Source organism: Lithobates pipiens, unplaced genomic scaffold (assembly GCF_037356315.1).
Source record: "Lithobates pipiens isolate NorthernLeopardFrog02 unplaced genomic scaffold, aLitPip1_a1.2 Scaffold_25, whole genome shotgun sequence".
NCBI lineage: Eukaryota > Metazoa > Chordata > Amphibia > Anura > Ranidae > Lithobates > Lithobates pipiens.
In genome coordinates, this window is record NW_027507787.1 from 83,154,360 (window position 1) to 83,181,778 (window position 27,419).

Consider the following 27,419-nt stretch of genomic DNA (forward strand, 5'->3'; position numbering starts at 1 on the left):
TTTTCACTGTTTAGGAATCCCCTTGTCCTCGAAATAAGGCAAAATATATTTTTAAGACATTCTTTCAATAATCGGCTTATATCTAGTATGTGCTTTTAACCTTCATTCAATTAAAAGCAACTTTGTTCACCAATGGGAGGCTCAGTTTTCTTGCAGAATGCATATATGACATCATTATGCAGCAAAAATGTATCTGACTTAGCAAATCTATATGATACATGCTTATACATTCACTTTTGGAAGAAGGATAGATTATGACATGCATATATAACTGCAGCATGTATTGTACTGACACTAAATGTACTAGTGTCCACATAACAGCAAAAGTATAGCTAGTAATTTATAATAGTTACTAATGATGTCAATACAGTTTCTAATTAAAAGCGAGGAACCCCCGAAAGAGTTCAGATTTATTTCCCAAAAATATTTATAATGAGTATAGCATTCACTGTATAAATTGGATCTGCAGAGGGGGTGGTAACTGTGCTAAGTGGGCGTTTACCGCTTTATCTTCTTGTAGGAATTGCAGAATCATCCACTGGTCAGTTGACTATTGGCCATTTCCTTTGAGCTATTATGCACTTTTACCAACAACTCACTTTGGCCTTGTGAATTAAACGTAGCGAAGATCTTACTAAGAAGAAGAGTAAAGAGTAAAAGCCCCTCTCTGCCCGACTATTAATGTAATAAACCTTTCTCAGACAGGGTACTTAATATGTTAGAGTGCCTCAGCTAACTTTTCTCTATTGAAATTACTGATGTTCCTTTTTTTACGCTAGTGCAATAACATATATGGATCCTGGATGCAATAGGTTAAAAGCACACTACTGCAAACCAGGAGCTGAATCCTCAAGCAGCTTGCAAGATGTGCCTGTACAGCATCTCTCTCTGTATCCGCAGCTTGCCCTTGAATGAATGTAGCATACTGCAGCACAGCACATCTCCAGCTTCAGAAGTGTCTGGAAATGTTCCAGTGGTCCTTTCCATTTCCAGATCCCCCCCTCTTGCTCTGCACTTACCCATCCTTTTTTTTTCAGCAGCCTGCTCCTCCCCTACAGTCCCCCTAACCCACCATACTGTACCACTCCAGCACATATCATTAATATTTTAGAGCTGGATACTCATGGTCATTGGTCAGACTGCAGTGCAGCACTTTGATAAGAAGCTGACGAAATCTCTGAAAACTATCACACTGCCACCGCCCTACTGAAGATCAGCAGAGCAGCTCAGGTGGGACGCAGGAAAGGCGAAAGGGTCTCTGAAACTTCCCCATTTTTACACAACTAGCATGGATGTCTTTAAGAAAGGTTTCTCCATGGCTAAGGAAGGTGTGGTGGCTGCTGCAGAGAAAACCAAGCAGGGTGTGACTGAGGCTGCAGAGAAGACCAAGGAGGGGGTCATGTACGTAGGTGAGTGAATAAAAGTTGGATAAATGCACATTAAAAAAAACTATGTTACATACTGAGCTTAATTAACATTTATCTCACTTCCTCTGCTTTACTTTGCCCAAGCATGCCCTAACCCACCTGCAGAGTTCATATATAGGGCATAACTGTCAAAGCTCAGTGATAGTAATAATTACTTGCTGAAAAATGTCTATATGAATTTTTGAAGAAATAATAATGTTTAATGTGATAAATTATAAAGCTTTCATGCTCAAAAAGAATGAAAATACAAGAAACATTATGAATATAGTAGATCACTGTTCTGTGATAGTTCAATTCTTTATTATTTTTCATATACATACCTAGGCTGGGACCAGTCAAGGCTAACACTTAACAGAGATGATAGCAAACATAGAGCATATAGATTTGTTCCATTGTTTAAATTACAAACTTAGTGCAGTAAGTGATAAACGATACATTTAATTAACTAACGACTTATAAATATGAATAAGGTCACAATGTACCGTGATTAGATACTTATATAATAGGACATCCGAGGTTAAATGAATTGCTGGTAATTGGAGACAACCCTGCCCATCCTTTTAGTGTTCTGGAGAGATTATAGAAGATGCTTCATTGATGCGAACAGATCAATACTTTAAATGGCATTTCCCAGCACAAGCTTACAGTCAGATCTAGATCTTATAGATTGGGCCTATTATTATTTGTTATAATATGAGCTGTCCATAGTGCTGATCTCTACCATCATATCAGGCATTTTCCACTTAAAGGGAACCTCTACTAACATTTATCTGTAGGTAGCCATTGTTATTAACATTATTATTATTTTTTATTCTATCTCTGGCTTCAGTAGTAGTAGAGTCTTTGACCTAGGAACAAGTATGCAACCAATAAACTAACAGTAAAGTCAAAACTCCTGATCTACATACCGCACTTGCTCCAGATCTATAAGCATTGGATCAGTATTAGAAACAGGCAACTAACATTTTCCAAAGGAATGGCCAACTAGTTTCTTAAAGAAAAGCTGCAATGGCAGAAATATACATTTTCTCCTACTGGAAATATTAGTTGCCTGGCTGTCGTCCCGACCCCATGACTTCAACAGTTTCACTGACCCAGAACCAGAATGCAGATTAGGTGTTTTGACTGCACTGGGTGCAGGCTTGTTCTAGTCAGCATTAAAATAATTTCATAAGAATGACAGCAAAGTCAGCAACAGTGACCTATGTATTTTACTCAGGTTACTTTGAGCCTGCAATTAAGCTTTTATTTCTTCTAAATAACTCTGATACATCAGCACATTTCTTTTATGCTCGAATTTGCTAGCTTTAGCCTATTAGTTGCTATCAACTACTTTTTTGGTACTTTCTACAAGGAAATGTAAAGTTGAAGAATGTTGCTAGTATTCATACTGCACAGCATGACTATACAATATTTTAACACTTGGTGGCAATGTCTTTATACAGTTAACAAGTTGCATGCTGCTTGGTATGCTATAAAATAAAATATCAAGGTAAAAATAGTATAAGCTGGCCTACAACTATATATTAACTGCAGGATGCCTATAAAGTAAATATGATTTTGCAAGAGTTTTCACTGCTATGTGAATTTTTCTCTTTTAATTTTTATTGTCTGACAATTTGTATTCTCGGTTAACACTATTAAGTAGCTACACTTTACTTACAATAGCGTTAAAAAAGATAAGACCGAGGAATCTGCAGGTTTCTTGTTTTGTATAGAATAAAGCAATGTATACTTTTTTTTTTTTACAAAGACTATGCATCAAGTCCTGTGCTGTACATCATACAGGCAGGTTCGTATCTGTTGTTGGGTGGGGCTCAGAGAGAAACAATGGCCGATGTGTGTAAAGCTGGGTGTGTCTGCATCACTGCAGTAATAATATTCTTTTTTTTTTTACATCAGAAATTTTCCACTGTGATAAAACCTTTATCTGAACTCAATACATCATAACTAGTACATGTTCAGGGACATTTAAAGGCCAAACACACTGCCATCCCATGGAAAGCACATTTAATATGCAACAACTAAGGCAGAAAACAGCAATGCTTTCAATGTGCAGTCATATATTCAGTCATAAAGTTTAAGTGTGCTTTTTCCTCATCAGTACAAATCTATTGCAAGGCATCACTTACGTACATAAAACCATTCTCTATATTGCATGTACCATGTACCAACAAGATTATTTTTTCTGACTATTTTATTATTCTGTATTGAGTTCTAGTGAAAAGACGATGAGATGTACATACATATAATCAGCTTATAAGGTCATAATTCAAGAATTTATGGAAGGCAGCAATATGGACAGAACAGGGGTAATTTAATATATTTTTAACCTTAGCGCTTTATAACTAAGATTGCTGAATGACATATACAAGACATTGGGTGTGTATGTGAACATTTAAGATATTAGCAGTTTCTATGCCTATCTTATAGGCATATGTTTCCCCGACACTATTCCAAACGAGTGGTACTACTGAAAAAAATTATTGGGGGGATGATGATAACATTTAATATCGCCAATTAAACTAGAAAGTCTAAAAATCAATATTATTTATGTAGTAAAACATAATAAATAGGCCTAGCCTAGCTCTGAGGAAGGGGGTGCGCCCCCAAAACACATTAGCTGTACCCCGTGTTCTGTGCATATCCATGCACTGTGTTTATGGCCTTTTGTCAGTTGCATTTTGTGAGTACCCACTTTTATACAAAAATGTCTTATTATTAAATTATCTCTGGTAATGCACTAGGTGTGCACACCTTACATTTCTGTTTTTCTTGTAGTTCCTTTCGGATTACCCCATCTGAGGAAGGCAGCATCCACCTAGTTTTGGGATACCATATATACCTTTCACGTCACCATTTTATCTGACATCAGTTACGCCACACCTTGGAAGACCTATTAGCAGTGGAAGTGACTGTGTTTTTTGTAAAATCATAACACTACAAACTTTAAAGCATGTGATGCCACATCTGCCCCATACACATTATTCAGTATTATCATTACTAGAATCAACGAAGATTGCTGAGAGTCTTTGGAAGGTGTATCTTGTTAGCCCCAATGACTATGTCAGCAATGCTAAACCACAAGAATGATTTGTGCTGAGTAATGCCTCAAGGAATCCATGCAATGAGTATAGTCACCTTGGCAAGAATTCAATAAAGCTTATGCATTAGTAGTAATTGTGGTAGATTACTAAAATAAGGTTTATAGTTATTAGCTTCAAATTCCTCCTAGATGGTTGTAGTGTATTTTTAATATGTTATTGTAAGTAGAGGTACGCACTAACCAAATGTAGTGTCTGATATCAAGTGACGCTCTTCTTCTCGGGAGGTCAGATAGTTAAGCAGGCATTAAATATCTGATCTACTGATAGAGAATGCACTTAGCTATCTATTCTGTGACTTTGTCTTGAATTATCGCTAGCTGGGCTCTACTCATTGCTTTATTTGTAGCTTAAATCCCAAAATCAATTCATGTCAAAATATGCTTCATGACCGGACAAGCCAGTTCAGGCGTCTTGGTGTTGGCTTGTCAGAGTATACTGCAGAGAATTGGGTGTGGCTACCATGCCCTGCTCAGTTCAATTATCCCCACACCTTAAGAAAATCTCATTAGTCTGGGAAAGTATAGCAATACAGGGCAGGGCCAGAATGGATGAGAATTAAATGCAGAAACTAGTTACACCTCTGGGATATCCTGCTGATACTTTTGGACATTCATTATATAATTAGACTGTCCTCATTAAAATTTAGATGGAATAAATGCACAAAAAGTCCCGGCGGAGGGTATATTGTTATCATGTGGTATTTTAAATTTAATATAAAATGTGCCCATATAAGAAATGAATTGATCTTACATCTTTGATTTTGCACTCTTCCACCAATAAGATGCATTTTCAATAGATGAGATTTAGGCAAGCCAGCAGACAGTATTGTTTTTTTTTCCACAATAAATTTTTTTTTCTTATTTATCTTTAATAGACTGTATAAAATTAGTATTGGTATCTGGATTAAAAATGACTGTTTACGCCTACGCCACATGTAGGCCAAGTCTGGCCCTCAATACTTTAGAATAGGGTTCAATACACCAGTCAGGTTGCCCTGAGCAAGAATCTTGATCACAATGGATATTCTACTTTTCTTATAAATCCATACATTTAGAAACATCACAAGCACACCACTGAGAAGAACGACGTATGTGATTTGGGTTTTGATCATCACCTGTGTCTCAGGTTCTTGCAGGATCCCTTTTTCACAGTGCAACCCACAGAAACAGTGGCAACTGTTCAAAGAATGGATAACCAATGAAATTTGATGGAAAATGTGTGTCATAATGACATCATAGCTTAACTACACCTCACAACCATGTCACAAAAGCCAATACATAAAAAGATATACAAAAATCGTACAGCTTGCAACAATCGTACAGCTGCCCCATACACAATAATGTGTATGGGGCAAATGTGGCGTTAGAGTTTGTAGTATTATGTTAGTCTAGGCCTCAGTCAAGCCTCCACCAGAACCACAACATAGCGGAAAGGGCACCAGTGGCTGATAATGGGATTCCTGTAGACATTTTTGGTTCAAGCTTGACTGGATCATGTGGCAACTGTTCAAAAAATGGATAACCAATGAAATGTGATTAAAAAATGTGTGTCATAATGACATCATAGCTTATCTACACCTCATAACCATGTCAAAAAAGTGAATACATAAAAAGATATACAACAGTCATACAGCTTGCATACATGTTAGGCTAGGCCTCAATCAAGCTTTCACCAGAACCAAATAATGGAAAGGGCACCAGTGGCTGACAATGGGATTCCTGCAGTCATTTTTGGTTCAAGCTTGACTGTATCACGTGTCAGCATATGCCCTATACAAGCTTGTATCAGAACCTAGTTTGTCCTAGCACAAAATACAGCATTCAAACCTATAAACATGTATGGGTTAAAAATGCAATATGCTTTTACATCCACAACATAGCCACCCCTCTTGAAACCTTTTAAACAATTTGATATCTTTGAATACATAGAGACATAATGGGGAACTAGAACACACTCAAGATAGGGGCAAAGGATATTACACAGGCAAGGTTGGGAGGTGAAGACAAGTTGATGTTAATTCAAAAATGTTATTAAAGCCTACAGGAATAGTGAACAGCATTCACAATGCATGCTTTATATGGCCATTGTTATTTGTCTTTAGCTTTTCAAACATTCTTCTAATGATTCTCCTCTTGGGTCCCATTATGGTAAAGTTTTTTTTTATTTTGGCCCTTAAAATAAAAAGTTTAAGAACCCCTTCTGTATGGGGCTTCATATAGGAGTTTTCCTCTCATTTTTTATCCCTAGTAAAAACGAACTTAGGACTTTAAATGAATGGAATAGGTGCCTCCATCCTGGCCAATTGAAAAAAAGGGGGGAATATGGGACTTTGAATGATGCAAATGAATGGAAGTTAATGTAGAATTAAAAACACAGTTTTTTAAAATCAGGTACACATGACATAATACAAAGTACAGCAAAGCTAAACATGTATCATATTTATGGTTGATCATCAACATATCAGTATTCCACAAGAGGGCACCAGTATGTGAAATTGTCAGCATAAATGAACATAAAGAATCAGGAAAAACCATAAAGTGATCATAACAAGGCAAGGGTAAACATATAATGAACATGTAGTGAACCATATCATATGTAAAAACATAACAAATAAGCATCACAGTAGGCTTGACGCATTTCGGGGACAGTAACTCCTCATCAGGAGCGGACACATATGGATTATCTGTAGAAAAATGTATATATGTAAAAAAAAAGCCAATATGTCATGTGTATCTGATTAATAACACTGCTTTTTATTCTACATTAGCTTCCATTCATTTGCCTCATTCAAAGTCCCAAATTCCCCCCTTTTTTGTAATTTTTTATCCCTAAGACACCAGGACAAGAAGTGAGAGGAAAGAGGCTTACTAGTAGGGATGATTAGCAAAATACACGTAGCAGTTTCCTGGTGGGCTTGCGCAGGTGGGTTCAGACTAGGATCCAGACACATCCAAACTCATCAACTATTCACTCAGACAGGAAGGCAACCCATAATAAAACCTCACATATGTATTATCTTTTCCCCACTCCACTAAAAAGTGCTTTTGTTGATTCCTTTGTCCCCATTGAAACACTTTCCCACCATTTCCTCTCCCTCTGGCCCCCTGTTACTGGGAGTGGGACATAATAGCAACAAAGCAATTAATACCTGACACTTGTTCTAACTCTCCTTTATCCAAAAATAATAATAATAATAATAATATATATATATATATATATATATATATATATATATATATATATATATATATATATATATATATATATATATATATATATATATATATATAACTTTATGGTAGAGTTTTTTTTTGCCTTTTCAGGAAGCAGAGTACCGTATTTGCCGGCGTATAAGACGACTGGGTGTATAAGACGACCCCCTATTTTTCAAGTGAAAACATTGGTTTTGGGCAATACTCGTGGTATAAGACTACCCCCCTTCTGAGGCAATACCATTAAAAAAAAACATTAGAACGATTAAAAAATACAAAGCAAGAATGCCAACTACTCATCCGCCATGCTGTGTTATGTCATAAAGTAAATCAAACAATAATAACACAAACAGAGATCTATTGAATGCCACAACTCTGGAAAGTAGAATTTTTCACTAACCAAACCTATACCACTTTTGGGTTACATTCTATGGGAATTGTCCACCAAAATGCATTTAATAACCCCCCTGTCATATGTCCCAGATTTACCTGTCCCTCTTGGGTGCCTGAGACCTCAAAGGCAAATAGCAGGATGTATAGTAGTAGGAGATCAGTGAATGGATTTACCCAGGGAAGTATGGTGAGCGGTGTATTATTTTAATGAATACAACGCCTGCTTGGATTGGCAGAGGCTGTAGCATCATCAGCCCTTGCCTCTCTCTCTCGCTCTCTCTCTCAAAGCTAATCCGAGCAGGCTACTCTATGTAACCTGCTCGGATTGGCAGTGGTTGTTACTCCAATCCAAGCAGGCTCTGTATTCATTAATGGAATACATCGCTCGCCGGGATTGGCTCAACGACGTATACTGTTTGTTGCTGAAGCCACATACAATATTAGCAGACATTTGGGGGCTGACATCCATCGGGCAGCATTGTATACCTGTATACCCGGCGTATAAGACGACCCCCAATTTTTGGGCATTTTGTTTAAGTGTAAAAGGTAGTCTTATACGCCAGCAAATACAGTATATCTATGGAGTTGAGAAAAAATGCTGCTTGGAGTGAAGATGTAATGGTGGGAAATATAGATACGTCATGACATATAAAGAGAGCTTTGTAGGCAGGGTTGGGGATTCACAGCCATTCACAGATTGGTCTGATATGTTGTTCAGCTGGGACCTGGCTGAATTTTGATCCTTGAATAGGCACCCTGGTTGTAATGCCCTGGTTGAAGTAGATTCTGTTCAGGGGTGAAACACTGAAAGAAGCCACCCTCTACTGTGCAAGTTGCTAGCCATGGGAATAAATTCATGGTGCTGGTGTGGGGACTGGGGTTTACTAGAGAAAAGCATTAAACCATGAGATGGAGACTATTAGTGATTATCTCATTTGAATTTCATTTTATTATCAAATTTACTGACACCAAATTCAGGAATTTATTTAATAGATTAGATAGATATTAATTAGATTAGATAAATATTTTTTGTCATTGTGTCTATTATTATTATTATTATACAGGATTTATATAGGGCCAGCAGTTGGTGCAGTGCTTTACAAAATTAGGGCAGACAGTACAATTACAATACAATTCAATACAGGAGGAATCAGAGGACCCTACTCATTAGAGTTTACAATCTATTTAAATTACAAAATCTAATATTTTCTTGTTCAATCTTTTTATTGAGTTTTATACAGGAAAAGACAAATAATGTCTAGAACATGAAATGAGAATAAACTACAAGCATGGGATATGATACAGAACAATATAATCAGAACTTCTTAGATATAATCACATTTGAGCAAATATAGATATAATATTTGACAACTAATATACAAAGAAGAAGGAATGTTAATATAACTTTAAATAAACATCTCTGAATTCCCAACCACACGTTCACCCCAATAAAATCTCATATTTTCAACAAAGATCGCCCAACTTTTTTAAATACATAGTTTGCATTTACATGCGTGTAGTGTATAAGCATAAACTTTTTGCTTCTGGGCTCCTTAGCAATTGTATATTCTGCTATGGCTGTAGTTATATCTCTCTACGACATATCTTTAAATACTTGAGTTATAAGGGGGTTGTTTGGTATAAAAGAAAGATATTGTGGTTTTCCATTATTATTTCTGTAAATGATCCAGATTTATTGTGTTAACAGTAGCAGTGTACAACCAGAATAGAAATGTGATTGAAACCCTAAATCTTAAAAATAATAAGCAATGTTTTCCTATACCATGTTATGGGAATACAGATGAGTAAGCACTAAGGTGTGTAAGTGAATGAATTTTGCTAAGTGTATGTGGCAAACGTGTAAATAATGAATATTGTTGCATGATCAGCCCTTTTTCAGTTTGGGTTGTCACCTCCAATTAGATGTAATTCATGTTTCAGAATTCAGAACATCTTACACAACAATGATGACACAATATATCAATTTTGTTCCACAGGTGCCAAGACCAAGGAAGGTGTGGTGCACAGTGTTAGCACAGGTAAAGCATGCATCTTTTATAGCTCTTCTAAGGTACAGTCTCAAGGTGTAGCTAACTTACTACATAAGTCTTAGGCTGGCCATAGGCAAAGATATTTTCTTTTCTGCAACCTGCTTTATTCCCCCATCAACACAGTCAGTGTTGACACGGGAATCCCTCCCGAGGGGGCATCTCCACAGGGAGAATACAGTGATTATTGCTAGCAGCTATAACAGCCGCTAGCAATAATCGCATGTGACCGCTGTAGCAGCAGGGAGGGAGCTCAGCTGCACTGAAAAAAGAGTGTCCATATGCACACTTCAATCTTCGTGCGTCACTGCACAAATTTATACAATGGATATATAAATTCATCACCTACACTGACATTTGTTGTGTGGAGGCACGTTGGAATTCTAAAGAGTGTCTTATGCCGCATACACACAACCGGACTTTCCGGCAGACAAGGTCCGACGGAATCAGAAATCATTTCAAATCTGTCCGATGGACTCAATTCCTATCGGGAAAACCATTTGTCTGTATGCTGGTCCGACAGACCACATACTACGCAAGGGAAGCTATTGGCTACTGAACTTCATTTTTTAGTCCCGTCTTACGTCATCACGTTCAAAACGAACAGACTTTCCAATGGAGTCTGTTTGTGTGTGGCCAAATCCGTTCATTTGGAAGTCCGTCGGAACTCTGTTGTGAAGACCGCCGGACCTAGTGTGCCGGAAAATTCGGTTGTGTGTATGAGGCATTACAGTTTTCTTCCCTGTTGTTCTTGCAACCAATGTTACTGGAACAGAAAGCAAGCAGTAATCCAAGATTCCAAGTTATCAGGGTAAGAACAGAGAATAAATGGTCCAATGGGGACACTTGTTCTGGTGACAACTGTTTGTGGGGATTTTCCTCAGAATGATGGATTCATTCTTGGGGAAAAACAATAGCGATCAACAATAAAAATCTGACTCGTCAGATCAGCACTCCTGCCTACAGGGCATCATAAATTGATCATTGATCATAAATGGTCAGAATAAACAATTATTGATATCCGTAGGCACCTTTAGGACCTGTATTATGTCAGGTCAGTCCTGTTATATATGCTATATTACCAAAAGTATTGGGACACCTGCCTTTACACGTACATGAACTTGGCATCCCAGTCTTGGTCTGTAGGGTTCAATATTGAATTGGCCCACCCTTTGCAGCTATAACAGCTTCAACTCTTCTGGGAAGGCAGTCCACAAGGTTTAGGAGTGTGTCTATGGGAATGTTAGACCATTCTTCTAGAAGTGCATTTGTGAGGTCAGGCACTGATGTTAGACGAGAAGGCCTGGCTCACAGTCTCCGCTCTAATTCATCCCACAGGTGTACTATCAGGTTGAGGCCAGGACTCTGTGCAAGCAAGTCAAGTTCCTCCACCCAAACTTACTCATCCATGTCTTTATAGACCTTGCTTTGTGCACTGGTCCAAATCATTTGGTGGGGGGGGGGGGGGTTATGATGTGGGGTTGTCTTTCAAGGGATCAGCCTGGCCCCTTAGTTCCAGTGAAGGGAACTCTTAAGGCATCAGCATACCAAGATATTTTGGACAATTTCATGCTCCCAACTTTGTGGGAATGGTTTGGGGATGGCCCCTTCCTGTTCCAACATGACTACCCACCAGTGCACAAAGCAAAGGTCCATAAAGACATGGATGAGCGAGTTTGGGGTAGAGAAACTTGACTGGCCTGCACAGAGTCTTGACCTCAACCTGATAGAACACTTTTGGGATGAATTGCAGCGGAGACTGCGAGCCAGACCTTCTCGTCTCACAACAGTGCCTAACCTCAAAAAAGCTCTTCTGGAAGAATGGTCAAACATTCCCATAGACACACTCCTAAACCTTGTGGACCGCCTTCCACAAGGTTTAGGAGTGGTTTAGCTGTTATAGCTGCAAAGGGTGGGCCAACTCAATATTGAACCCTACAGACTAAGACTGGGATGCTGTTAAAGTTCATGTGTGTAAAGGCAGGTGTCCCAATACTTTTGGTAATAAAGTGTATGTTAAAACTTGTAATATCACTATTTGGCTTTGTAATGAACACATTATCTGCACAGAACTGGGAATTTTGGTTGAGACATCTTGCCATTAGAGTCCCAAGAAATAAAAAAAAAACATAAAAAATGTATGTAAAGGTAAAAAATTGGTTTTGAGTAGAGTTAGTCATTAGCAATATTTTTTTGATATTAAAAGTCAAAAGGCAACTGCAACATTCTGTAAAAGTTTTCCAAATGTCATGTCACTATTTCTGTCTTTGTTGTAAGAATAACACTATTTTACAACACCATGCATAAAATAGTAAGGGAAATCTGTGTCAGTCAAAACATATTGTTTGAGGATGAAACCCGCTGAGTGTTGAGGAAGTAATTTCTTCAATATTTACTTTTTGCTTGCTTTGTTGTCATTTTTAGTTGCCGAAAAGACCAAAGAGCAGGCTCATGTTGTGGGAGGAGCTGTGGTTACTGGCGTAAATCAAGTTGCCACGAAGACAGTAGAAGGAGCAGAAAATGTTGTAACTGCAACCGGTGTTGTAAGCAAGGTAATTCTGTCATAGTGTTCCCTTACATACACAAACATCCTACCGTATTTCATAATATCAAATATTGGGATAGTGAGGTGGGTATTACACCTTCGATATTGTGTATTGCCAATATCAGTAACACTAAAGTTGGGTTTGAAAAAGAAAATGATTCAGGTATGTATTCTTGATCGAAAAGTACCTTTTATTGCTCTCAGCCTCTTCCAAATCTCCAAATTCCTTTTTTTTTGCAAAAAAAGGTATTTTTTCTCCTTCACTGATGTGAGTTGATGAGGCTGCACTGATGGGCACTGTTGGGCACTGATGAGGCGGCACTGATAGGTGGCACTGATGAAGCAGCACTGGTGGGCACTGATAGGTGGCACTGATGGGCATTGATAGGTGGCACTGATGGACACTGATAGGCGGCACTGAAGGGCACTGAGAGGGGCCACTGATTGGCAGCACAGATAGGTGGCACTGATGGGCACTGATAAATGGCACAGATAGGCACTTGTAGGCAGCACTTATGGGCACAGATAGGCAGCACTGATAGATGACACTGATGATAAGGCACTAATGTGCACTGATTGGCAGCACTGATGGGCACGGATAGATGGCACTAGTAGGCACTGTTGGGACTGCACTGATAATCAGGACACTGATTAACAGCGCCCTGATTATCAGTGGGGATGTCCCTTTAACACAAACCGGTTATCGACTCTCTTCTTCTTTCCTCACATTGTCAGCATGAGGAAAGAAAAGCTGATAACCGGCTTGTGTTTACATGCTGTAATCAGCTGTCAATGGAGAAAGCTTATCATGTGATAGAGGGCCACTGTGATTGGACTATTACCCTGATCTGTGACTAGGTGATCACAGAGCGTGCCATCCACATGCCTCAGGGGTGCACAGGTAGCACGATCACGGGAAAATGTCCATGTATGCCCTCCTGGCAAAGTAAGCCTGCGGTGTAGTCGTCTTTTGTGGTTACTTTTATAGTGGTTAAGTAATAAAACACAGCTTGCTGATTATAATCAGTGCAATAAAAAAATTTTTTGTTTAGAAATCATGTAAAAGAACACATGATTCTCAGACCAGGCCACCTTCTTTCATTGCTCTGTGGTCCAGAGGTGATGCTCATATCCATTGTAGGTGCATTTGGGTGTGGACACAGGTCAGCATGAGAACCCAGACTGGTCTATGTAGCCCCATGCATAACAAATGTGTCTTCTGACCCCTTTCTTCGAATGAACCGGACTCCGCGAGCCAGCCTTCACTCTATACATGCATCAGTGTGCTTTGGCCACCCATGACCCTATTGCTGGTTTTCCTTTCTTGGATCAATTTTGATAAGTCCTGACCCAGTGGTGGCTGGTGCACAATTTTTTTTGTGGGGGGCGGGGGGGGGGGGGTGCACAAAAAATGTTGAAGCCACTGTGCCATCAAAAGCTGCCATGGTGCCCATCAAATGCTGCCACAGTGCCCATAAAACGCTGCAACTGTGCCATCAAATGCTGCCACTGTGCCATCAAATGCTGCCACTGTTCCATCAAACGCTGCCACTGTCCCCAATCAACACTGCCACTGTGCCCTCAAATGCTGCCACTGTGCCATCAATTGCAGTCACTGTGCCAAACACTGTCACTGTGCCATCAATTGCAGTCACTGTGCCAAATGCTGTCACTGTGCCCATCAAACACTGCTGGTGTGTCATCAAACGCTGCCACTGTGCCCATTAAATGCTGCCACAGTGCCCATCAAACACAGCTATTGTGCCAAACGCTGCCACTGTGCCCATCAAATTCTGCCACTGTGCCATCAAACACTGCCACTGTGCCCTCAAATGCTGTCACTGTGCCATCAATTGCAGCCACTGTGCCAAATGCTGCCACTGTGCCCATCAAATGCTTCCACAGTGCCATCAAACGCTTCCATAGTTTCATAGTTTCATAGTTAGTAAGGTTGAATAAAGACACCAGTCCATCCAGTTCAACCTGAGTGAATGTCTACCCCTATCCCTGTACATTGCACACTCACATTGGTCCCTACCCTCAAGGAGCTCACAATCTAAGGTCCCCATTCATATACTAAGGCCAATTTTTGTACAGAAGCCAATTAACCTACCTGCATGTCTTTGGAGTGTGGGAGGAAACAGGAGTACCCGGAGGAAACCCACGCAGGCACAGGGAGATCATGCAAACTCCAGACAGGTGGTGTCGTGGTTGGGATTCAAACCAGCGACCCTTTTTACTGCTAGGTGAGAGTGCTAACCACTATACCACTGTGCCGCTCACTGTGCCATCAAATGCTGCTAGAGTGCCCATAAAATGCTGCCAGTGTGCCCATCAAATTCTGCCAGTGTGCCTATTAAATTCTGGCAGTGTGCCCTTGAATGCCCGCCAGTGTGACTCCCATCTGCTCGCCACTTGCCCGGGCACTTACCCTGTCTTGGTGGTGCAGCGGGTGACGGCAATGAGTGGGGTCCTCCATGCGTCTCCTGCCATCCTCATCTCCTGTCCTCTCCTCCTGATAGGCGTCCAATAGCAGCGCCTGTCATTTCAGCCAATCAGGTGACAGGTAACAGACCCAAGCACCTGATTGGCTGAGAGGCAGTTTAGGGTTAGGAAAACGAATAGCATAGCTCCCAACTGTCCCTGATTTCGAGGGATTGTCCCTGATTTGGAGAAATGTGCCTCTGTCCCTCATTCCTCCTCATTTGTCCCTCTTTTTGGTCTGATCTATGTAGATGTTTTTAAAATGCACTTTTTTAGCTATCAAAAAGTGTTTTCCAGCACTAAACCTTTCATGTGATTTCTAAATTGCTGCCACTGTAAATTCCAAAAGCCAATATAAAGGAATAGTAGTGATAGAAAAGCACTTGTGGGTTTAACCAATCTTGTTTTTTTTGTACAATTCTCTTTTAAGGGGGTGTGGCAAGGGGTGTGTCCTATGCCTGAATTCTTTTGCTGGTAGGTGTCCCTCATTCCCATCTCACAAAGTTGGGAGGTATGTGAATAGTCATTCGCTTTTCTAACACAGCTAAGTGACAGCTATTGGTGATAGAGGGGGTGGCAGAAGAGAGGGGGCAGCGCCTGCACCCTTAATGCATGGGCAGCCACTGTCCTGACCACTACATTCTGGTTTTATGACCCAGTCGTCTAACTCTTACAATACAGTCCTTGTCAAAGTCACTCAAATCCTTAGGCTTGCCCATTATTTCTGCTTTCAAGACATCAGGGACATGTTCACTTGCTGCTATATATATCCCACCGACTTTTAGATGCCATTGTAACGAGATAATTAATATTATTCACTTTACCTGTCAGTGGTCATACTGTTATGGCACTGATCTGATCAGTATATATATATATATATATATATATATATATATATATATATATATATATATATATATATATATATATATATATAAGCATATCGGATTTTGTTATGTTTCATGCAGGACTTTTAGATTTCAGACAAACATTCAAACATTTCAAAGTTCCGCTGTTAGCATACAATGCTAACTCCTTCATCCACCTCGCTTGTGTGGATTGAGGAATCCATTTTTTTTTTATTTCACTCAGCAGAAACGATTCATCTTTGGCCAGCTTAAGCAGTAGCTGAAGTGAATATCTTGAAAAGAAATGTAAGGCTTGGCATTATTCTTTATGAACAATAGAGGGCAGTATACATCAATATAATGTAAACAGCTTTCAATTCAAAGGAAAAAAACATCATATGTAACACTAAACAAAGAAAAATGCACCAACGTTTTTTATATAGCATGAGTTTTCACATTTACACCAGTAAATAATACACTTTTTTTTTTGTTTTTTCTGATTGGTAGCTTTTTAGGTCTCGTCCATAGCACACTTTTTTGTGCAAGGCTTCCTTTTGAAAAAAGTGGATATTTGCTTAAAGGGGGTTTTCATTTTATATTAGGGGGGTACATTGTTTTTATTTTGTGTTGCTGGGGGTCTTTATTTTAGGTTGAACAGCTTTTTTTGCGGCAAGGCTTTCCCTTCCCAATTTCAGACTTCCCAGTTTCAGACTGCTCATTTTAGTGAGACAGCTGCGTGACCCACTTACCATTCTGAGTGGTCCTTTTTATATATTTTTATTTTGTTTTTGTCCAGGTGCTCCCCTTAGTGTGTACACAACAATTTTGGTTGAATTGTCCATAGTTAAAGTGAAGACTGCAGAAAGAAAGTGCAGAACTAATGAAAATGGCTTTGTAACACATGATCACTGTGACCAATCACAGTGATCCTAAATTTAAACAATGCTGTGATCACATTTGTGAATGAGATCACATGCTTTAAATACAGGGCATGAGAGTGACTCTACCTTGTGATTGCTGTGGTTGGTCACAACAATCACACAGTACAGAGACACTTTCATTGGCACTGTACAAGTATAAACACTGGCTGCATTGTGCACCTATCTCTCCCCTTTCTGTTACACACAAAGCTCTTATTACAGCAGGAAGCTAAGTGCTGATCCACAGTGTATCCCAGTTTGCAGATCATAGTGGGTGCAGTGTGTCCAAGTGCATCTCCTGAAAGCAAAGTGCCTGTGTACAAGATCATGTGCTGAGCACCTTTTCTGTGCTCAGACTCATTTTAATCAATATCTAAATAGACTAAACAATATGTAATATTAACAATACGAATAAGGGTAATCTGCCTGGTTTTATAGCTAAAACTTCAAAACAGTGTGAACCTGATGAAAAAAAAAAAAATACTGCTAGAGGGCAAAGGAAGAAATGCCCCAGCATCATTGTGAGTAAAAAAAATGTCCTTGCACTAGTGGTGTTACTGGATGAAAAAAAATGCTCCTGCATTGGTGGTGTCACTGGAAGGTAAGAATATCCCCGCATTGGTGGTGTCACTGGAAAGAACAAATGCCCATATGTCAGTGGAAGAAAAAAAATGCCCCTGCATCATTGTCAATGGGAGAGTCCACAAAAAGGAGTAAGCAGTACAGAGAGGGCAATTGGTGAGGGCTGAGGAGGACAGATAATGATTCTACAGTCACCACAGAGGGGGCAGTTGATGGTGGGGGCAGGCAGTACAGAAAGAGGCATTTAATATTGGAAAACAGGCCCTACGTAGGCCAGGAGGAAGCAGTACACAGAGGCTCCATCATTGTCCTGAAGTCTTAATTGTGCCCCATCTTTGCCCCTACATTGACCTGGTCCTTGGGTTTCTGACCCTCAGAAACTGGAAACTGATTTAGAGTTTATTCCTGGTCTCTAGAGCTGCTCTATCTCTCCTGCCTTGACTCACATAGGTGCGGGGATGGAGCTAAAGTTCCAGGCTGACGATCCACCCAGTAAAATTTACCTACTCAAAAGCCTACAATTTCTCCTCTCCAAGCTGCACTGTCTAATCAAGCAGTGGGGAGGAAAGAAATCCAGTGTGGCAGCTACTATGCCTAGGCTGAGTGTCTCCTGGCCATACACAAAACTACTCTGAGCTGTATCCGCAATTGACAAGTGCGGCCAGCAGCTCAGGAGACAAGACAGTATCGCAGCTGTGAATAATGTTCGCAGTGAGTTAGTATATAGTCGGACTCATCCTCCTTGGGAGCTAGGGAGGATATAACACTGTCTTCGTTTCCAGATCACGCAAGTGCCAATGCTTCCAGTTTCCTGATCACAGCAAGTGCCAATGTTGCCAGTGTTTCCAGTTAGCAAAAGTAGTAATTCTAATGCCCCGTACACACGAGCGGACTTTTCGACATCCAAACTCCGACGGACTGAGTCCGTCAGACTATCCGATCGTGTGTGGGCTGCAACGGACTTTAGCTTCGCTAAAGTCTGACGGACTTTAGAAATGAAGCATGCTTCAAATTTTCCCGACGGAACTCCGCCGGACCCGGTCCCCTTCGAATAATTCGCTCGTGTGTGTGCTACTCCGACGGACTAAAACCGATGCTAGGGCAGCTATTGGCTACTGTCTATGAACTTCCTACGTCGAATCCAGTCGTACGTCATCACGTTCGACTCCGTCGGAGTTTGGTGTGATGGTGTGTGGTCAAGTCCGTTCGGTCGAAAAGTCCGCCAGAACTCCGTCGGAACTCCGGCGGAACTCCTTTGGAGGTCTGTCAGACTTAATCCCTCTCGTGTGTACGGGGCATTAGTATTCCCATTGCTGTATGTAAGAAATAACTTAAATTGACAGCTTTGCAAAAAGAGTTTCTATTTCTTTCTTAATTTTCCCAAAATATTCGGCAAAAAAATAGATCTTTAAAAGAATCACCAAAACTTGGGATGTCTACTTTCCAAAATGTGATAATTTTATGTGTGTTTCTGCTATTCTAGCACTTTATGTGTGATAGGTAGTCAGGAAACCGAAGAAAAAACAGCGCCAATCTAAGTGCAGTATTGTTGAATCAAAGACATTTAATTTGTGAAGTTATGCACTCACACTCTACCAGAAGGTTTCAGGCACATCATGTATCTAGAGGGCATCGCAGGGCTCTCGAGGAGAAGCGGTAACTCGTTCGGCTGTATCTCTCGTCCGGTGGCGCCGGTGGTTCCCAGCGTCGCACGGCTTGGTGTAACAGCGTCAGGGAGGTCCGTTCGTCCGTTCGTTGTTATGTTGATGCAGGAGCACGCATGCTCCGAACGCGTGCAACGTAAACCACAACGAAACGTCATCGCAGTGCGCCCCTCAACATAACAACGAACGGACGAACGGACCTCCCTGACGCTGTTACACCAAGCCGTGCGACGCTGGGAACCACCGGCGCCACCGGACGAGAGATACAGCCGAACGAGTTACCGCTTCTCCTCGAGAGCCCTGCGATGCCCTCTAGATACATGATGTGCCTGAAACCTTCTGGTAGAGTGTGAGTGCATAACTTCACAAATTAAATGTCTTTGATTCAACAATACTGCACTTAGATTGGCGCTGTTTTTTCTTCTGTTTATATGTCTTTTACAAGGTACCTTCTATCCTTGAACATGCTGCCTACCTGCCTGTGCTAAAGAAATCATCCCCTTTCTATGACTATTTTCCACAACCAGTAACTGTGGACTATAATTTGTGATCCTGCCAGCTATCCATTACTTCTGCTGCATTTACTGACATACACAGCAAGGATTGCAAAACTCTGTGATAAGCAGACTTGACATCCCTAAATCCGCCACACCAATTTATCAACTTCAGCGGTTTTTTTCCCCCAAACCTTTTTCCCCTCCCCCATAAAAAACCCCCTCTTTTTTCCTTCCTCACTCCCCCCATCCAGGACATATATAATCCAGCAGCGCAACGCACAAAAAAACAATTTTTTCTTAGTCAGGAAACCAGCTGCTTAATTTGTGCCCTTTAAAAGCTTTTAGGTGCTCCTTGGATTTTGAGCCCCCCTATGCAGATAAGCATTGAAAAAGTCTCACATGTGGTATCCCCATACCCTGGAACAGTAACAGTCTTTTTTAAATTCAGAAAAGTCAACTATGTCATCCTCAAATCACACAAGGCATTTTGTATATCCTTAGTGTCCCATTACAAGACTAGCATGTACATTAAAAAATATTTTCTCCATTGTCAGGCCATGTGAAGAGGTGTAGCCCATATCAGGGTTAACTTATAATATGCTAGATGGTGCATTTCTAATAAAATGTGCACAGCCACTAAATAGGTAACACTGTAACATTTAAAGAATAATTTCACTTTAGTGGGGAAACATATAGCAAATAAAAAATAATATACAATTGCTACACAAGCCATATTGTAATTGAATGTTATTGAAAATTAACTTTGCTTTTCAATTTGCAGTGCTGTGATTTTCTGTAAAATTCAATGCAATATGGCAACCTGGAAGTCTTCTTTACATGGTTGTTGTACAGAACTTCCCCAGAGATGTAATTTCCTGCTTTTGTGATTGGATCACTGATATTCCCAGAAGTCTGCACTAAGATGCAAGTCAGATTTTAGGCCCCCTCTGTAACAAAAGCTTCAACTTTGGCCAGATACTACCAATTACTTTTAAAGGGATGTAGACCCTGCAACTTTTCTAATTTTAACACTGCAAGTGCATCAACTGAATTTTAACGAAAAATTCACCCCCAATTCATATTCACTTCACACACAACAAATATATTTTTATTCAGGGCAGAAACTGGTAGGAATTTGCAACAAAGTTTGTTAAAATTTTTGTAATGTTTATTGATCACCAGTAGGGGATTGTTGTTTTTTTCAACAATAGTGGTATTACTCTTTATTGGGAAAATGCTAACTTATACACGTGTTAAATGATGACCAGGGCAAGATTTCTGCACAGTTTGCTCTACTATTTTTCAGCCTGTCTGCCCCCAGACTGAATGTGTCTTGTCTGCTATAAAGTATCACACTGCCTGTTAGGAAAAATTAGAATAAGAATTATTGATTATATACAATGCCTTGAAAAAGTATTCATACTCCTTGCAATTTTCCACATTTTGTCATGTTACAACCAAAAAAGTAAATGTATTTTATTGGGGTTTTATGTGATAGACCAACACAAAGTGGCACATAATTCTGAAGTGGAAGGAAAATGATAAATGATTTTCATTTTTTTTTACAAATAAATATCTAAAATATCTGGCATGAATTTATATTCAGCCCCATTTACTCTGAGATCCCTAACTAAAATCTAGTGGAACCAATTACCTTCAGAAGTCACCTGATTAGTGAATAGAGTCCACCTGTGTGTAATTTAATCTCAGTATAAATATAGCTGTCCTCTGAAGCCCTCAGAGGCTTGTAGGGAACCTTAGTGAACAAACAGCACCATGAAGGCAAAGGAACACACCAGACAGGTCAGGGATAACGTTGTAGAGAAGTTTAAAGCAGGGTTAGGTTATGAAAAAAAAAATATCTCAAGCTTTGAAGATCTCACGGAGCACTGTTCAATCCATTATCTAAAAATGGAAAGAGTATGGCACAACTGCAAACCTACCAAGACATGGCCGTCCACCTAAACTGACAGGCAAGGAAGGCATTAACCAGAGAAGCAGCCAAGAGGCCCATAGTAACTTTGGAGGGGCTGCAGACATCTACAGCCCAGGTGGGAGAATCTGTCCACATGACAACTATTAGTTGTGCACTCCACAAATCTGGCCTTTATGGAAGAGTGGGAAGAAGAAAGCCATTGTTGAAAGAAAGTCATAAGAAGCCCTGTTTGCAGTTTGCGGGAAGTCATATGTGGGGCACAGCAAACATGTTGAAGAAGGTGCTCTGGTCAGATGAGACCAAAATTAAAATGCTTGGTCTAAAAGCAAAACGCTATGTGTGGCAGAAAACAAACACTGCACATCACCCTAAACACACCCTGAACCACACCATGAAACATAAGCCAAATACAGGGCAATCTTAGAAGAAAACCTGTTACAGTCTGCAAAAGACTTGAAACCGGGGCGGAATGGTTTAGATCAAAGCATATTCATGTTAGAATGGCCCAGTTCAGACCTTCATCTAATAGAGAATATTTGACAAGACTTTTTTGTTCACAGACACTCTCTATCTAGTCTGAGGGAGCTTGAGCTATTTTGAAAAGAATAGGCAAAAATGTCACTCTCTAGATGTGCAAAGCTGGTAGAGACATCCCCAAAAAGACTTGCAGATGTAATTGCAGTGAAAGATGGTTCTACAAAGTATTTACTCAGGGGGGCTGAATACAAATGCACACCACACTTTTTATATATTTATCTGTAAAAAATGTTTAAAACCATTTATCACTTTTCTTCCACTTCACAACTCTGTGCCCTTTGTGTTAGTCTATCACATAAAAGCCCAAGAAAAAACATTTATGTTTCTGCTTGTAACATTACAAAATGGGGAAAATCGCAATGGGTATGAATACTTTTTCAAGGCACTGTATATCCCCAGAAATTCACCAGTCACGCACCTAGTGTGAACAAGCCGGGAATAATCAAAAAGAAGCTGGTTTCTGTAGAAAATTCCACAGCTTTGAGAAGTCTTGCAGAAGGAGTAATGATATAAAACACACTAAGATGAAATAAACAATGAAGTATCCCAGAGTCATGTGGATATAATATTGCATAAATGGCATACTAATTTGTACCATGATGAAATCCTGTGGGATTACTGTCAGTTTCGGATAACCTGCTTTAAGGAATTTCAGGTTTCATTTACACAAGTCTGTGCTAGAGGAACAAGAACAGGAGACAACAGCTTCACTGGTATACTGCAAATGTATATGATGATGACATGAACATTTGACAGTATTCAGTAATTCCTCATTTATTAAAGACGTGTGGTAATTTGTGCATAAATGAGAACACTATATAAACACCAGAGATGCTGACAAATATCTCTTTTTGTTACAATGTTGGGTCTGGTTAACACTTTTGTGGCTCTACGAGTCATGTTTCACACAGGCACAGCAACCCATTCATTTGAATAGGCTGCCATGCCTCCTGTAAACACAGGGAAAAGGTCCCTGCTCTATTTTTGAAATCGCAGCTCACATGGAAACCATGGATTTCCAGCATGTGATGGTACCATTAGGATTAAAGGCACCCACACATGTCTCCTGCATTTCCTGTACGGGTGCTTATGACTGCAGACCGCAGCAGGAACCACCAACACAAATGTGAACCAGGGCTTAGACCATGCAGCAATGCTGACCAATTAGAATCTGTCTGGTTCATTTGGGCAGTGCTGGACAAAGAGGACAGAAAGCAGCAGGGATTTCAAATTCCTGGACATGTGGAGCTGCTTATGGGATCCCTGACAGCTTAGGATCATGGGAGACAAGTGTAACGTTTGCAGTTGTATAACTCAAGTTTAGCGCCCACTAGCGGCTACAGTCCATGCAAAATATTTACATTTGAGGGCTTGTTGACCCACTTTTATTTAAAGGTAAGTTCAAACAAAGTTCCAGAAAGGGTAATCCATGGATGTCCCAAGCAGGGGGCTTTACCATTAACATAAAAACAAAATATTCATCTTCCTGCCTCACTTTAGTAAAGAAATAGTTATACAGCCTCCTGGCCTACACATACCACAGATCTGCTAAGACCTTCCAATTTAGACCCTGGTCTGTCTCCCACAGACAATTTCCTTGCCTACACTGTCCACATAGATAGCAGCCCCTCGCTGCTCTGACCCTCAGGCTTGGGCCTCTGACTCTTCCAGTGCACACATGCACTCCTCTGGCTTCCCCCCTGAACATCTGGACTCCTCAGAAGGGTGGAACCCAGAATAATGGCCATGTCACTATTAATAGCCCCAGTCAGTGTGCTGGTGGTTCCAAAAACCTGGATCCTGGATTTAAGACTTCCACCCACCAGGCTCTCTAAGAAATTTCCAGGCAACAGGTTCCAAAGCATACTCTACAAAACAATGAGGAAACTGAAAAGCAAGCAAACCCTCTGGAGCCCCTCAACCTGCCCGGTTGAGAATCCTGGGTTATAACCACTGTTTGGCCCCTAGCAGTGTACTGCACTAGAAGATGAATTGTTTTCTTTAACTTTCGTTGTACTTAATTGTTTATTAAGAACAGTAGATTTAGCCAATATGGGCAGTTACTTGCAGATGATAAAATCCCCTACTAAAGATTCTTTCACAAGGGCACCCAGGGGGGAATGGGGCAGTAAAAACAGCAGGCTGATCAGTGGTTTTACCTTTTCCCCTGATCGCCCACTCAAATGCTAACATTACATTCTATTACACCATTCCAAATTTCCAGGAGGCTGGAAAATATGAACTGATGGTGGTCTGTATAGACTTAAGTTGAGAAACACTTGCATATAAATATCTATAGATCTTAACCCGTGTTTAACCTTATACAATTATAGGACGACCTTGCACGTCCAGGCGAAGCTGCTACAGAAGAACCATCTATGGAGGCCACAGAGGAGGCTGAGCAGGTAATTAAAAAAAACAAAACACATATATTCTGCACCTCGTCATCTGTCTTTACACCCAAACTTCTGCGTACTGAGGCACTGTATGTTTGAACTTCCTTCATATCCACTTCTCCTAACCAAATACTTTTCACAAGTATTTTTATTCACAAGCTAACACCATATTTGAGCAGTCCAAAAAAAAAAAAAAAATACAATCATCTAGGCATAATCTCCACCAATTACATGACACTTCACTATACTTTTCAATCAGAACCCCCCTTGACAAATGATCCACACATCCAAGCACAGCAATATTTTTTCTCCTAGCAGAAATACCTTTTATTGCCCTCCTACTTGAGTGCAATACGTTGGCATAAATAAGTAATGGCAGGAACTCTCATTAAAAATAGACTTGTAGTGCTAAGGAAAAGATGTTTCATCAGGTCTGGTAGTTCATAGGGTGCACTGGCCAGCACAGTCAAACTCTGGTGCCTTCTGGATGTTATAGACAATTTACACATATCGCACAGCTGCTATAACAGGAATGTGGAGATAATATTACCAAATAGCTATTTATGTGATTTTAATGAAAAAAGAAAAAAACAAAGGGTTAAAAAAGAAGCATGTACTGTATATGGTCATGTCTTTAAAACATCCATAAAACAGGTGGACCATGGGTCAAGAGCAGGAGGATGCTCATAAGTCATCTTTTTTAGTGGCTAAAGGAACTATTGAAAATAGGCTAAACATGTATAAAATCCAGTGGGCTTTAAAGTAGAATAAAGCACAATACTGCAACTGAACTTTGACATCTACACATTCTATTTTTTTAATTAATATACATATTTGTTTCCATTCTACATATCTATCATGTTTGCAAGTGTTCGGGTGTACAAACAGATATACGGATATAGATGTAGTACAGGTTGTATTACTTTTGTATTACTTTTAAAACTGCCATGTTCAGAAGTGAGAAAGTTAAAAACAGTATATAACAAAGTATTCATTTGTGGTCTTTAATCAACTCTGTCTTTTTTAGGCCGTTGAAGGTGAAAATTAGTCAACTGTCCACATTTTCTGCTGAAAATCCTTGAAGATTTTATTTATGAACACAGCAGGGAAGCCATAAAGGCCACAATAGGCACCCACTATCCATTGTACAGTTCATCATGTCTCTGTAAAGATTCACATCATTATGTGTTCAGCTAAATGAGTCAGCTCTTTATACCTCACTCACCACACATTGGTTTTATTTTTTGAAATGTTGAGTTCATTTGAGTTTACTTCCCATAATGTCTTGTTACTCAAATCCTATTAAGTTTTTTTATTGTCTTTTAAACCAAATAATGGCTTAATTATATGCTGGGAAGTTTGATGTTTTTTGTGCTTTTTCATCTTGTCAGTTTTGATTTCATTGTCATTCTCATATTCTCTGGTGTGAAAAAGTTTGAGAACCCTTTAGAATTTTCTACATATATGCATAAATGGCTCTCCAAATGTGATCTGACCCTTATCTAAGTCCACTAAAAACAAACATAACATTTTACACTGCCATATTCTTTGAACAAATGCTTTAAACAGTGAATTTCTTTGAAGTTAAAGCTGTAAATGCAAACCTTTACTTTTAGTAACTAGTGAAAACTGAAAATAACCTCAAACAGAAGGTCTCTCCAATTGCTGCTAAGGGAGGCAAAGTGACTGGGAAGTACTTGACCAACACTTGTATTCTGTTCATGTATATATACTTAGGATGCCATGTTTTATTGGCCTAGGAGTGATGTCCTACAGGAATACCCGCACTGGCTCCAAATAATCTGGGGCATGCAACTTAACAAAGATCTAAGACACAAGAGTAGATACTGTATATAATGCTACAACATTTGTAAACTGTAGCTGTAGACCAAAGGGGGCTCATGTTCTCAGAAATTCTTTGTCATTTTTCCAGGCATATAAACTTCTGTTGTGAACAATGAATTGCCAAAATGAATGTAAAACCCGCACCTGAATTGAGTGGAATGCATGAATTTTACCTTCTTTTTAGAACGTTATTAATCTAAAAGCTCACATACTTTTTCCACTGATTACCTTAATTGATCATACTATTTGCTCAACAAAGTTATGGCAATTTAATGTGCTCTATGTGCTGCTTATAAAGACCATAAGTATATATACCGTATGAATAAAGATCAGACCACATTTGTAGAGCCATCCATAAAGAAACTGAAATAAATTCCTAGTGGTTTATACACTTTTTCCCACAGTTGTATGCCTGTCTTCTAACTGTGTCAAAACTATGTCTGTCATCAAATCTTTCATTGTTGTGTTTCTTTCTTGGCATACTGGCACTTTATTTTTTTCTTGTAAATTATATTTCTTACCAACATGAATAAAACTGAGTTTAAAGCGTAATTCTTACTGCAGATCAAATGAAAACAAAAATGATGAGAATTTATATCTGTACAAACGAGGTATGGTTTTATGGACCAGTTATTGATGTAAGTTTAGAAACCTGTAAAATTGAAATGTGCACCCAATCACCAACATTTTATACAAAATTTAGTATGGTAATGTAATTTCAAACGTAATTTTAAATATTTTTAAATCTTTAGCTTTTGTTAAAAAAATACCTAATAATTCTGTCATGTGGATAGGGTGACAATACTTTGTCCCTTTCTTCTAATGCCCCATACACACCTGCGTATTTTCCGTTGGAAAAAACTTGGATGTTTTTTCCAACGGAATTCCGCTCAAGCATGGCTTGCAAGGCCTGCACGGTGGCCTTGCATAGTGTGTTGCGGGCAGCTCAGAGACAGATAGGCAGAGACAGTGTCTAAA

The 27,419-nt window shown here is 39.7% G+C and overlaps 1 protein-coding gene across 1 annotated transcript; it reads left to right on the forward strand.

Annotated features, from left to right (window-relative positions):
* The first annotated feature begins 1,098 nt into the window (after positions 1–1,098).
* Positions 1,099–26,993, forward strand: SNCG (synuclein gamma). Its single transcript, XM_077454613.1, has 5 exons — positions 1,099–1,409; positions 10,137–10,178; positions 12,612–12,739; positions 24,534–24,605; positions 25,624–26,993. Exons 1-5 carry the CDS (start codon positions 1,289–1,291, stop codon positions 25,642–25,644), a joined length of 384 nt encoding a protein of 127 aa, XP_077310739.1. The 5' UTR covers positions 1,099–1,288; the 3' UTR covers positions 25,645–26,993.
* The last annotated feature ends 426 nt before the right edge of the window (positions 26,994–27,419 follow it).

Bases quoted from the DNA above. Each gene is read 5' to 3' on its own strand.
- SNCG (XM_077454613.1), top strand. From the start codon at position 1,289: ATGGATGTCTTTAAGAAAGGTTTCTCCATGGCTAAGGAAGGTGTGGTG. The intron at 1,410-10,136 runs GTGAGTGAATAA...TTTGTTCCACAG, and splicing joins GGAGGGGGTCATGTACGTAG to GTGCCAAGACCAAGGAAGGT. The intron at 12,740-24,533 runs GTAATTCTGTCA...ATACAATTATAG, and splicing joins CAACCGGTGTTGTAAGCAAG to GACGACCTTGCACGTCCAGG.